The 12858-nt window shown below is 43.3% G+C and overlaps 1 protein-coding gene across 1 annotated transcript in view; it reads right to left on the bottom strand.

Annotated features, from left to right (window-relative positions):
* Window positions 1–12858, bottom strand: part of LAMB4 (laminin subunit beta 4) — a 68134-nt gene that overhangs the window by 23769 nt on the left and 31507 nt on the right. Inside the window, 7 exon segments of the mRNA XM_043507807.1 lie at window positions 608–765; window positions 2248–2479; window positions 3002–3145; window positions 4832–5009; window positions 6082–6202; window positions 7170–7291; window positions 10221–10406. Of these exon segments, the coding sequence (XP_043363742.1) occupies window positions 608–765; window positions 2248–2479; window positions 3002–3145; window positions 4832–5009; window positions 6082–6202; window positions 7170–7291; window positions 10221–10406 (1141 nt within the window).

Here is a 12858-nt window from a genome sequence, read left to right as displayed (position 1 = left end):
CTACTTAGTCTTTGGGTGCCTCAATTTTTGGGTATCTAGGGCTTGTTTAGTTCCGAGAGGATGAACACCTGCAACTCTCATTGACTTTAGCTCAGCACCACTGAAAATGGGGTCTGAAGGGGTAGATCCTCAGGTAGTATAAACTGTGATAGCTCTATTGACTTCAGTTAAACTATGACAATTTACACGAGTTGAGGATCTGTCCTAAGAGTCTCAGATTGAGCGGCCGATCTTGGAGTACACTTTCGCAAATCTGAGCTTTAATGCATAAGGAGTTAATAGAAGGAAAGACAACAGGTTTAATCAGTAATAAATGAAAGTAAAAATAGATTAATTTGCTTCACTGAGTCCAGTTTTCTTGGGTTTCTTCTGGTTTCCTTAGTTCCTTGTTAGAACATTAATTTTGCAGTACTATTGCTTTCTCTGGATGATCAATTACTACATGATTTCCCCCTCTGTAGCAATAAACCAGACACTAGCCTTATTTATCTACCTCATTTTCATTATTCCACTCTGTCGCTGAGCAGATGGGTGGGAATTAGTTGTAATTTTTCAATCTTTCCTTAAGAACTGTAATATGCTGAAAATTAAACAATATGTTTCATACCTGAGTAGCCCTCATGACAATTGCAGACTAATTGCAAAATGCGAGGATCTTGGTAACAGGAATGTGCAAAATATCTATTGCTTGTAGGAGACTCTGGACACATACATGGGCGACAAGGCTCTCTTGTGAGAGGATTTCCATAATAACCATTGACACACCTGTCAAAACAGTCACCACAGAGACATGTTAAACTATCCTCATGACAGATATACCTCTCAGTCCATGCCAATAGCTGGGTTCATTCAAGTCCATGTTTTAAAATATGACAGACTTAATATAATGCCACTCCCATTATTTGGTACAGAAGCGTCCAGGCTTGAAGAGATTAAAGGAATTAGAAACACTGCTGTATTCCCCAAACATGGAGCAAATTATACATTTTATGTTCAAGGGGCATTGCCAAATAGTTCTGGCTCAATCATCCACCTCCTCAGAGACCCTTTTAATCTAATTGGTAATGTAAAATTTTCTAAACGTATGTATTTTAAATTTCCCACACCATCTCTGATGCATTGAGTAATTGTTATTTATAAAGGACCCACCATATTTTTGCTCTACTACTTCTAAGATAGCTAGTCGGCCAGCAGAACTCAACACATAGCCCAAGGGTCATATTGTCTAAACCATTTTCTAGCAGAACTACCTATAGAATGCAAAGGGAAGTTCTCCTTAAACTGAATGAAAGGAGATGACTCAGCCAAATTAAACTAATCAGCCAACCAGCCCTATTACTGTACCAAAGCTGTACTGACATCACTTCTGTTGCTGTAAGAACAGACAAAAAGAAGAACGATTTCAAGCCCCATTAAAAACATATGGGGGAAATAATTTGTCATTCATATGGAAAAGCTACAACCAGCAGACAGAGAACTGTTCATTTAGGCGCCTCAAAGATTATTGCAAACACAAAGTAAGAGAACAAGTATTGAGAATTATTATTGTTTTGGAAAATTTCCTTTAATAATTGGTAAGATTCACAATTCTAAGATATATGCAGCACCTTTCACATGCATCAAGATACTGAGGGATCAATCCTGTGAGGTGCCGAATGCCTCCTACCAGGTGCTGTGGTCTTTAGAGGTCCCTTGAATTCAGTGGAGTAAAGATTCTCAGGTCCCTGCAGGTAGCACACAGAACCTCATAGGTAGGGCCCTACCAAATTCACAGTCCATTTTCGTCAATTTCATGGTCATTGGATTTTTAAAATTTTAAATTTCATGATTTCAGATATTTAAATCTGAAATTTCACAGTGTTGTAACTGTAAGGGTCCTGACTCAAAAGAAGGTTGTGCGGCAATCGCAAGGTTATTGCAGGAGGGTTGCAGTATTGCTACCCTTACTTCTGCACTGCTGCTGACGGCAGCGCTGCCTTCAGAGCTGGACTACCGGAGAGCGGTGGCCGCTGGATGAGAGGCCAGCTCTGAAGGCAGCATTGACGCCAGCAGCACCATGGCATGGTATGGTATTGCCACACTTACTTTTCCGCTACTGTCTTCAGAGCTGGGCCCTCGGCCAGCATCCACAACTCTCTGGCTACCCAGCTCTGAAGGTTTGAAATGGCACTGCCTCACACTCAAAGATGCATATCAAACTATCTACTACCATTCAGACACATTTTCTAGATGACAGCCCTTGCATACCTTTCACACCTACTTCCAGCTGTAAACCCGCTACAGCTAAGGCATGCACCAGTCACTGGGTCACAAAGCTCTGTGTAGCCATTACATGGACACGGACGACAGTTGGGAAACCCAAAATACCCAGCCAGGCACCGATTGCAGCATCGACCATCAACCTCTCGGCGGCATGAACACTGTCCTGTCAGCTGATCACACATGGTGCTCACTGAGCCTTGAGGATGGCACTCACATGCTAGATAAACACAAGAAAAAGCAGATGCCATGTTAAGGATCAGCTAAATTCTAAATGTATTTTCCTGAAACTGGTCACCATCTGAGGCCATAAGACTGAGATGTGGCTTCACTTAGATGTGCAGCAGGGGCTGTAGGCGTAACATTTTTTATTTTAATCACTGTAGGTTCATGCACATCAGTGGTTAGAAATCCCAGAAAGTTTGGTGTGCATAAGCTTATCTGAACCTCTTTGGCCTGCAGAAGTGGGTTGTGAATCACACGGGAAGCGCCTTCTAATAAGCCTTCTGGAATTGTCTGTTTCCAATAAGGCTGGAATTACCATCAGAGCAATCCTTTTTTCCAGCACTTTCATTTCCATTGCCAGTGGGAGCCAGGAAGCACAGAGTCATATGGAAGTGGGGGTTGGGAGGAAAGCTAATTGTGCTCTTTGAATCTCAAAGGAGGTTCACTTGGAGAAATGGGTAAAGATTCAGTTTGCTTTATATGAACCACTGTTTAATGTTCACTGTTTACTACTTACAGTAACATCCATGGAAACCAAAACCAAAACTTCCTGCAGAACATCTGTCACAACAGCGGCCCGCAACATTAGGTTTACATTGACACTGGCCTCCAAGTTGACTGCAGCTGGAGCTCAGGGACCCTTGTGGATGGCACTTGCATGCTATTGGCAAGAAAAAGTCATACACACGCTATATAAAAAAAAAATTATGAAAAATGAAGTTAACTATTTTCATGCTTTTCCCCTCCTTAGCAGGTTTTACACTTAGAGTTACCAGAGACGGGCTAAGAGAACAAAGCAGAGTCTGAGTCCGGCGAACCGTGGGTCTATCTACCACCAAATTATCTGCTTTGAACTATTTGACCAGTCATCAACATGAACCTTAAAGTTCTAATCTGGATCTGTAAAGTTCAGGATGTTGCCAAATTTGTATCCAGATATAAATATGCTCAAAGTCTGAGGTGTTTGGTTAAGGTCTAGCTCTAGCTAATACTTTTGAAGAGAGATTTGCTAATGTTTGGACTTTAAACCTGCTCACAAATCCACTTACAGACATCATCAACTAATGGAGGTGGTAAGAGCAAATCACAAATCATCATGTTTCGGCAAAAAAATAAAAAATGGAAATACCTTGATAATTACATCACTTGTGGTAATTCTGCTTTCTGTCCTGGATTCTACCAGGAAAAGCAGAGTTGTATAATTAGACATGATTGAATTATTTGTTGCAAGTAATGTACCTGATGAATGTTCACATTTTTGTTAGCCATAATAGCATTTGTAGGCCCTAGCTTCAATGCTTATTTTATGGGATGCAATGATTTTTCCCTCATAATTTAATCTGCACTATAGATGGTGGAATAATATGTAGCAGATAATTTATTTGATGATTTTTTTCTGTCAGTTGTGTACAAATTACTTGTGAATATTTTCCCCATTATGCAACTAGCTCTATGTGTGAGAATTAATCTCTTGCTCTCTTTCACAGATACGCATGCACAAATGCACTTGCACAGCCACCCACAGAGTGGCAATGAATTTTTCAAATGGCAGAAATATTTTCTGGTTTAGACTGAAGAAAGGGTCATATTTTGAACCTATTTTATCTGAACTGGGTTGCTCATTTTAAGCAATAAGACATTTGTTTGAAGGATATACAATACTTTTCAGCATACTGAGCAAGCCAGGTTAAGTATGACTCGGTGGGTATTTTTTCAGCACTTGCTAGCAACCATCAGATTAGGAATCATTGTTTCAGCTCAAATTTCTCTGAGTCTTTTGGCTGCTGCCACAGTAGGACAGGGCAGTATGGGTGAAAGGATGGCAGTCGTGCTGTTTTTCCAGCACCAATCCTAGGCTCTGATCATGCAAACAAACAGTGCTGATGCAAACAGCTGCCAGAGGAAGCCATTTGAAGTGCACAACACGTTTTATTAGTCCAACAAAATCCAGGAAACTATGCAACATGCTCTGGAACGCCATCTATTGGCACTGTGTTCATTAAACTATATATATCTACGCAGTTATAGCGCACCTATAACAATATTCTACCGAGAGCATGTAAAGCAGGGGTTCTCAAACTAGGTGTTGTGACCCCACAAGGGGTTGGGAGGTTATTACATGGGGGCGGGTTGCGAGCTGTCAGCCTCCACCCTCAAACCACACTTAGCCTCCAGCATTTATAATGGTATTAAATATAAAAAAAAATTGTTTTTAATTTATAAGGTGGGTTGCCCTCAGAGTCTTGCTGTGTGAAAAGGGCCACCAATACAAAAGTTTGAGAACCACTGATGTAAAGTCAGCCATTAGTGGAAGTGTCTATACCATGCTGTTAGTACAGATACTTACGAACTGCTCCATTGTGAATATGAGCAGACATGCTAACTGCGAGCCTTGCACATACTTCAGGTAGAATATGAGGTCCAACTTCTGAAGCAATTTCGACACAGTGATACTGCTGGTACTCATCTAGATCTTTTTGACTGCACAGGTTCTCCACAGAACTGATTCTGGGAATAAGTCCAAGCTTTGGAGTTGACAAAGAAAGGAAAGGGCGTTCAGAAAACTATAGTTTACCAAACTCTGCTACTTCAACTCTGTGCTTCATGGTTGGAAACCCTGAGCTCAGCCATTTCTAGACCTTCCATCTTACTGTTCCGTCACCCAGATCCCCATTTATTCTAAGGTTTTGGGTGTTGCCCGAGATTTTGAGATAAATGAGTCTGCATTATGTATATAAAAACCAAATTATGGTATGTCCTCAGAATGATGTATGTACAGAACTGCTGATGAAGTCAGCGGCAGCTGCATTTGTGAATCTAAAGGCAGAATTTGGCCAACATTTTTACATGCATTCTTGAGAGAGAGAAAAGTAGTTTGAAGAATTGAAGTCCAAACTTGTTCATTCTCCCCCTTTCCCCCGCCCATCAAAAACTGTTTTACAAAGATTACCAGAGAAACTGATGTTAAACTATTTTAAAATTTTATCTGGAAATGAGCACAAACCAAAAACCCTCCAAACTTCCTTTAAACTTGGGAAATGTTTGGATATGAATTTCAAGTGTGATTCCCAGCTCTGCAATGAACCATTCCAAAACTCAAATATGAACATTTCTGGGAAAATTCAGATCTAGATTTAGATCCAAACTCCAGGATCCATCTCTACACATATCCAAGATTTTCCATGAGGATCACACATATTAGCTTAGATTTTGTAGAGAAGCTGTGTGCAAAGACCTGTGTGCATTTACCCTACTAATGATTGCACGTCGTCAGTAAATGAACAAATGATCAATTACACAACCAACAGGCTAGTAGCATGTGCAAATACTGTGACTGGACATACAGTTATAATATTCAGACACAGAACTTAGTACACAAATACAAATCTGTATTTGAACATGAAAATATGTACACTCAGTACAAATTAGTCTAGCCACGGGCATGCTTTTCTGATTTTTTTTGATAAAATTTTATTTTAAATGGTTAAAATAAGAGTTCTAAAGGCTGTTCACAAAATATTTTTGAATATGCCTCTGTCAAGGAGCGTGAAACAGGTATAAATATTATTAAAAGGAATATGTAACAGGATTACTTACTGAATCGATCAAGATGTATGCTATAGTCTTTGGATCAGAGGCAGAAGGCTGCGATAAATAAACATCTACAAAATACTCTACTCCTGGGTCTAAGCAGACAGGAGTATGCAGAAATGCAACTCTGTTTAGAAGGAATAAATAGAGGAGTCAATGTTCCTTTATCAAAGAGTTAATAGGTATAAAGTATTTGCTTAAGAAAATATATAAAGGATGTACATAAAGATTTAGATAAGTCTTCTGTGTTCACATGCCTTATTATCAATGGGAGTTACAAACACATGATCGGGAGAGACTAGAGTTTGAGATGGGAGTTTGAGATGGAGGAGTGTGCAATTGACTGAGGCTCCTATGTGTGACAATAATATAAATAATAAATAATAATCCATTTGGTGGCTTAATTTCATTGAAATAAGTGACAACAATTCAGTCACTGTAATGATTCACTGTAGAGTGATTTTTAAGATGATGACCTTTTAAAAACGTTCTATTTCTTGCTGGTATCCCAGTCCTAGATCTGTTATAAGCAATGTCCACCTGGTCATTCTGAGGATATTTGTAGAGTCTGTAACTTGTTATTCACATTTGTGCACTTCCTACCATTCTTTGGCTGAGACATTAAACTGAAGCTGTTTCCTTCTTTTAGCTATGGAAATGCAAGTTAAAAACTTTAAGGCAGTTCTGAAAATAGGAGACACCAGGGACATCCTTGGGATCTCTTGGCCAATATTTCATCTCTTTAATGAGGTAGGTTCTAATGCCCAACATTGTGTCTGAGTTATTGGTCCAGTAGCCAAAAGGATTGGTGTCAGGAGCTGGGCCTGCATTCCTTACTCAGGCAAACCTTTGACTTATGTGGAGTTTTGCCTAAAACAGGATTGCTGCATCAGGTCCTCAGATCGCATCCTACTGCTGCCCGGTACTTTGGTGTAGCAGCAATGCGAAAGGCCACATGCCTTGTTCTAATTCTGAGTATGTTTCGTTCATATTCTCACTTTCCCATGCATCTATCCCTTTGCTACAAAACACCTTTGAGAAGAGCATTGAACACTGAATATTTAGAGTTGTAAAGAAGGTAACAACATCCTGACCTCTTTGTAGCTGGCAGAGCCAATATGTGTGGCTCTTGCAGAAGTGCCTTGTTTCTGCAGCGATCACTTGTCAAAGCACCAGAGGGGTTGACTGTAATACTTCCTATCCAATCTTCTAAAGACTACACATTTGGGAAGAAAGTTGTGATCGTTTTCAAAAAATACCCAAAAAATTCTCACATGCACATCAACCTGCCAATGTTACTGAGAACCAAACTAAATTATAACATATTGCAGTAATAACCACCAAGTTCCCTTTTGTTCATTACATGATATTTTTTAGAATGTTCTTTACTGAAAAGTGCAAGAGAAAAACAATGGTTAGTATAATCCAAATAAGTTCAAAATGGAGGGTCAGATCTTGAACTGATGTAAACGGCTATTGTTCCAGCAAAGTCAGTGGAGCTGTGCCCATTTACACCATTTAAGGATATGTCCCAAGAGGTTATAACACAGAATTCAGCACATAACTTTGCTCAAATTGCTAGTAAGTAAAAATGAACTGAAATAACTTTGTAATGAGATTCTTAAAATTCTAAATGTATTGTCTAAATCTTTACCTGAGAAAATTTATATCATAGCAGCACAATTCAAAATCACAGACTCATTCAGAGCTGATTCTTGCACTCTCAATCAATGGGAGTTTTGCCTGACTCAGAATGACAGGAGTGGATCTTTATGTGGATTAGTAAACTGTTTAAAGTATAACAGTCATAACGGATAACCTGAATGGTGGTGTTACTGTAAATATCTGAGAAGTGAAGGAAAAAGGGATGTTTTACTTGGCCATGTAGACCACATATGTGGCTTATAGGAATAATTGCCAACTGTTTAATCACATCTAAAATGATTATGCATTTTTCATGTGTCAAGTATATGGGCACAAGATGAAGTCAAATCAGGGGACACAGATCAGGAATTCTGGAGAGTGAGGTCTGCCCAGAAAATACTCCCCAGTTCTGGTTCTGTTTTGTTTTATGAATGACAATGGTATGTGGTGCAGGGGGATCATGTGGGGTCAGTGGTGCAAGAAGAATCCATTTCTTACTGGTATGGGGGGGCACTAGCTAAGGGGGGGCACGTGACCTCCCCACGTGACCCTCCATGTGACTCTTCCCTGCCCCACCCACAGTCCAGGGCCCCCCCGCTCTATCCCCATGATCCATCCCACGTTACCTGGGCGGGGGCGGAGCTCTGTCCTCCTCCTGCTGCTCTGGAGACTTTGGAACCGCAGTGGGGAAAGGAGAGAACATGGGGCTGCTGGGCAGCCCCACGCCAGCAGCTTTTCCAGCACAGTTCTACAGCCCCCAGCCCCGTCCCTTGTCCTTCCACTAGAGTGACCATGTGCCTGTTTTTCAACTGGAACACGTGGTTGAAAAGGGATCCTGGCAGTTCCAATCAGCACTGCTGGCCAGGCCACTGACTGTCCGGTTGGCAGCGCTGCGCAGCGGGGCTGGCAGGTTCCCTGCTAGCCTCCGTGCTATGCGGCTCCTGGGACGAAGCCAGCATGTCTGGCTCCTAGGCTTAGGGGTGGCCAGGGGGGTCCGTGTGCTGCCCCACTCTCCGCCTGCAGGCACAACTCCCATTGGCCGGGCCCCAGGGCAGGGGACGAACTAGCACGACTTGCCAGCGCTCAGTAAGCGGCTGTTGAGGGGTCATGGCGCACGCCTCTCCCACTGCTGCCAGCCCTCTTCTCCTTCTTGTGCTTCTCCTGTGGCTGGGCTTGAGCTGTGGCGTGTGCCCTACGGTGAACCAGTCTGTTGCCCCATCTGTAATACTTCCTATCCAATCTTCTAAAGACTACACATTTGGGAAGAAAGTTGTGATCGTTTTCAAAAAATACCCAAAAAATTGGTCTCCAAGGTATGCATCCCCATCTCCGAGCACTGGGAATGGGGCTGCTGGACGAGAGGGGAGGAGAACGAGACAAACCCAGCATCCAGCCCGGCCCAGCCCAGCCAGCTCGGGGAGTTAGGAGCAGGCCCGGCCCAGCAACACCACCTCTGCCCCAGCAGCACCACCCCTGAGTCTGCCACTGGCCCCAGCAGCCCCAGGCAGCTCCTCCTGCGGCTGTACCAGCTGTGGCCCCCCAGCCCTGTCCTCTGGCGGGGCTGCTGCTGTACAGACAGAGGAGACAAAGGTCCGTTGAAGGCCAAAGAGTGGGGCTGGGGTGGGACAGCTGCACCACAGAAGCTGCTGGTGTGGGGCCACCAGCTCCTCCTGTGTCTTTCCGGTACACCGTACTGGCTATAAATACCTTGCTGGTACAGTGGACCGGACCGCCCTACGTGCATTGCTGTGTGGGGTGCATGTTACTGCTCCCTTGAAAAAGGTGAAAAGGCCTTTTTTTTTTAGTTTAAAATGACAATATTGGATTTTTTGAACCTTAAGCTTAAGAGGAGGAAATCTCTCATTTCCTCAAGCAACCTTATCATTAAAGATGCTTCAAAAGTCATACTATGGGGTAAATCTTGCCCTGCATAGATCAACAAGGCTGGGGAGAGGGGGCAAAGTAGAATGGTACCAGCTTTCAGAAAGCAGAACAATCCTGCTTGGGTACAAGGCAGACTGGCTCAAGGTGACCAGGGAACATATCTGTGTGTGTGGTGGTGGAGGGGGTGGGGAGAAACCCATTGCTGCCCTCTCAGAAGTACAGTGTGTGCTTCTAGCTAGCATGTGCTGCCTGTGGCAGCATATGCACTAGCCAGCTGTGGCACACGAGTGGGTCTGGTAGCCAGACCCTTGTCCTAGTGCTAGGTTGGTTATCAGAGCCTGTTGATACATAATTACTTCATCTTTACAGGCCACTGTGAAGTACATGGCAGGTTTGGGGCCCTATATCTTCTATTTATGGGTGAAAAATATGATAGGATAAAGCTGATAGTTTTGCTCCAAACCTTTGTAGAAATCAGCCCCATTTGAAAACAGATGCGTCAGTCCAAAGCTCTTGTTCATTTGTCATATTACTACTAAAAGTAAAAGAGACCCTGCTCTGGAACAGCATCTCTTAGGCAAGTGTTAATGGTGAATTAAAAGTCTGAATTCAAATACCTCAGGTTCATAACGAAGAGCGATATCAAAGTCCATTGCAAAGGGAATGTTGCTGATAGTAAACCTTAATCTGGCACCATTCAGGACACGGGCAAAGCCAGGACCTGTCCATGTGACAGGTTTGCCAGGGGTGGGCTCCCTGAAAACAATGTCCAGAGCAGAGTTCCTCCCAGACTGAACCCAGCCCTGCAAGGAGATAGTGACACCGTGAACAATAAATACAAGAAAAAGATAAAAAGAAAAGGAGTACTTGTGGCACCTTAGAGACTAACAAACTTAAATTTGTTAGTCTCTAAGGTGCCACAAGTACTCCTTTTCTTTTTGCGAATACAGACTAACACGGCTGCTACTCAGGAAAAAGATAGGTCCTTCTGCTGTGCAGATTCCTAGTTTCTGCAACTAGTCAGCATCATTTTGTAAACATGCTGAAGATTTGGTCCCCTAAAAAACCTCATATATATAAATTAAAGTTATAGTCACATCTAGAAAACCTCTCTCGCTCTTTGTCTGGGGATTGTGGGAGCTTCTAGAAGTGAGGCTGTGTCTATTATGTGCTTTAGCTGGGTTTCTGTTAGTCTGTTTGGTTACTTTCTGTTTCTTTGTTTCAGGGGTGTTGTTGGTTCCCCCTTTTTCTCCCTTGGGATGAGTGGGTGGTTTTCTCCATGGAGTTCACTTCAGATGGGTTTAGTGGTTTGACCTGCAAGCATGGGGTTCGGGGTGTGCCTGCTGTCTCCTGCACTGCAGAGGATGTGGTGCTGAGCGTCGGTAAGGTTATTGGCTGTGCTAATATAAAATCTGCCTCTTGAATAAGCAAATCTATAGTGACTTTCCTGGCCCAGGAGCACTTTGTGAATTGTTTGGTACAGTAGGGACTCTGGGTCAAGGAGTCTTTTGTTCAAGTATTTCCCCTTGTTTACTCCTGCTAATAAAGTAGTTTTTTCCAATGTCCCCCCTTCCTTCACAACAAGACATTGGTATCTGCTCTCTCCCACTATGGGAAGATAGTTTCTGCTCTTAGGATGATTCTGTTACACTGCAAGAACCCAGATGTGGGGCATGTTGTGTCATTCTGCCACCAGTTTTACGTGGTTCTAAATAACCTGGAACAGCTCTCGAACCTGGTTTTAATGCACTACATAGATTATACAGTATTTGATACTACTGAAAACATGAAATGTTTCTAGTCTGGTGACCCTGGTCATTTGAGGGGTTCCTGCCCATGCACTGCCTACCATTCCTGGGGCAACAGATATGCCAGCTAATCCCACTGAATCTCTCTCCTGCATGAATGATAAGAATGTTACAGTGGTGGCTCAATGTTCTTCTGAGCTGGCTGAGTCTGAGGGAGATGAAGAGGACAATGATGATCTCTGACTTCTCACTAGTTCCAGATGTCCCAGTCTGTCAGCTACATAGGAAGGGTGGTAGAGTGAGAAGGAGATTAGTGACTTTTTGGATAGTACTAAAGCAGGGGTGGGCAAACTACGGCCTGTGGGCCAGATCTGGCCCCTCAGGGCTTTGGATCCGGCCCATGGGATTGCTGCTCAGAAGCGGCCGGCATCACGTCCCTGGGGGTGGGGGGATGCAGAGGGCTCTGTGCTTTGCCCTTGCCTCCAGGCACCACCCCCCGCAGCTCCAATTGGCCGGGAACGGTGGACCATGGCCGGGAATGGTGAACTGTGGCCAATGGGATCTTTGGGGGAGGTACCTGGAGCCCCCAGCCGCCACAGGCAGTGGGGGAACACCCAAACCCCCAGCCGTTGTCGGCAGTGGGGGAACCCCCAAGCCTCCAGCTGGCAGAGAACCCCCAGCCACTGGCAGGGCAACCCCTGAGCCCCTGGCAGCCATAGGCAGCAGGGGAATCCCTGAGCCCCCAACAGAGGACCCCCATGGGTGGCGGGAAATCTGAGCCCTTGGCCACTGACGGAGGAACCTCCCAGTTCCTGGCTGGGGAATTTTGCAGTTCCTGGCTGTTGCAGGAGAACCCCCACAGCTTCTGGCCGCTGCCACTGGGGGTACTCCGCTCCTAGCCCTTGCAGCAGCTGAGCTTCAGGCAGTGTGGGGACCCGCAGATCCCCATTTTGTCAGGTATATTTTTAATAAAAGTCATGGACAGGTCACAGCTTCCATTAATTTTTTTTTTTTTTTTTGCTGTGACCTGTCCATGACTTTTACTAAAAATATCCATGACAAAATCTTAGCCTTCATGATGATGCTTTAGTGATCCATGTTTAATGTTTGCTTAATGTGTTTTGCTTTATTTTATTCATGTCTTTTGCTTATATAGTGCAATTTTATAACATTTTAAAATAGTTTTAATGTAATTTTATGTGAATAAAGGTGTCATCTCTTTCTCCATCTCTTTCTTTCTCTGTTTTCTAGACATAACTATAATCTATTTTAAAATATGTTTAATAGACATTTCAGGCTGTTTACTCACAGACACATTTTTCTGGGCAGTCTATTATCCATGACTGCAGATGTTTATAATGGGAAAGATCACAACGGCTTAAATTGCAATGATTGTAATAGGTATGATGCAAGTATCCATGTAAGTCTCAGAAGCTGAAAATGAGCCCCCTACTAGGAGGAAAAAAAATGGATTTTTTCCCTTCTCACATTTTTGTTTCTAAACAAA

This window comes from Dermochelys coriacea, chromosome 1, assembly GCF_009764565.3.
Source record: "Dermochelys coriacea isolate rDerCor1 chromosome 1, rDerCor1.pri.v4, whole genome shotgun sequence".
Classification (NCBI taxonomy): Eukaryota; Metazoa; Chordata; order Testudines; family Dermochelyidae; genus Dermochelys; species Dermochelys coriacea.
Note: the sequence above shows the minus strand (reverse complement) of the source record. Positions and strands in the feature narration are given on the sequence as shown.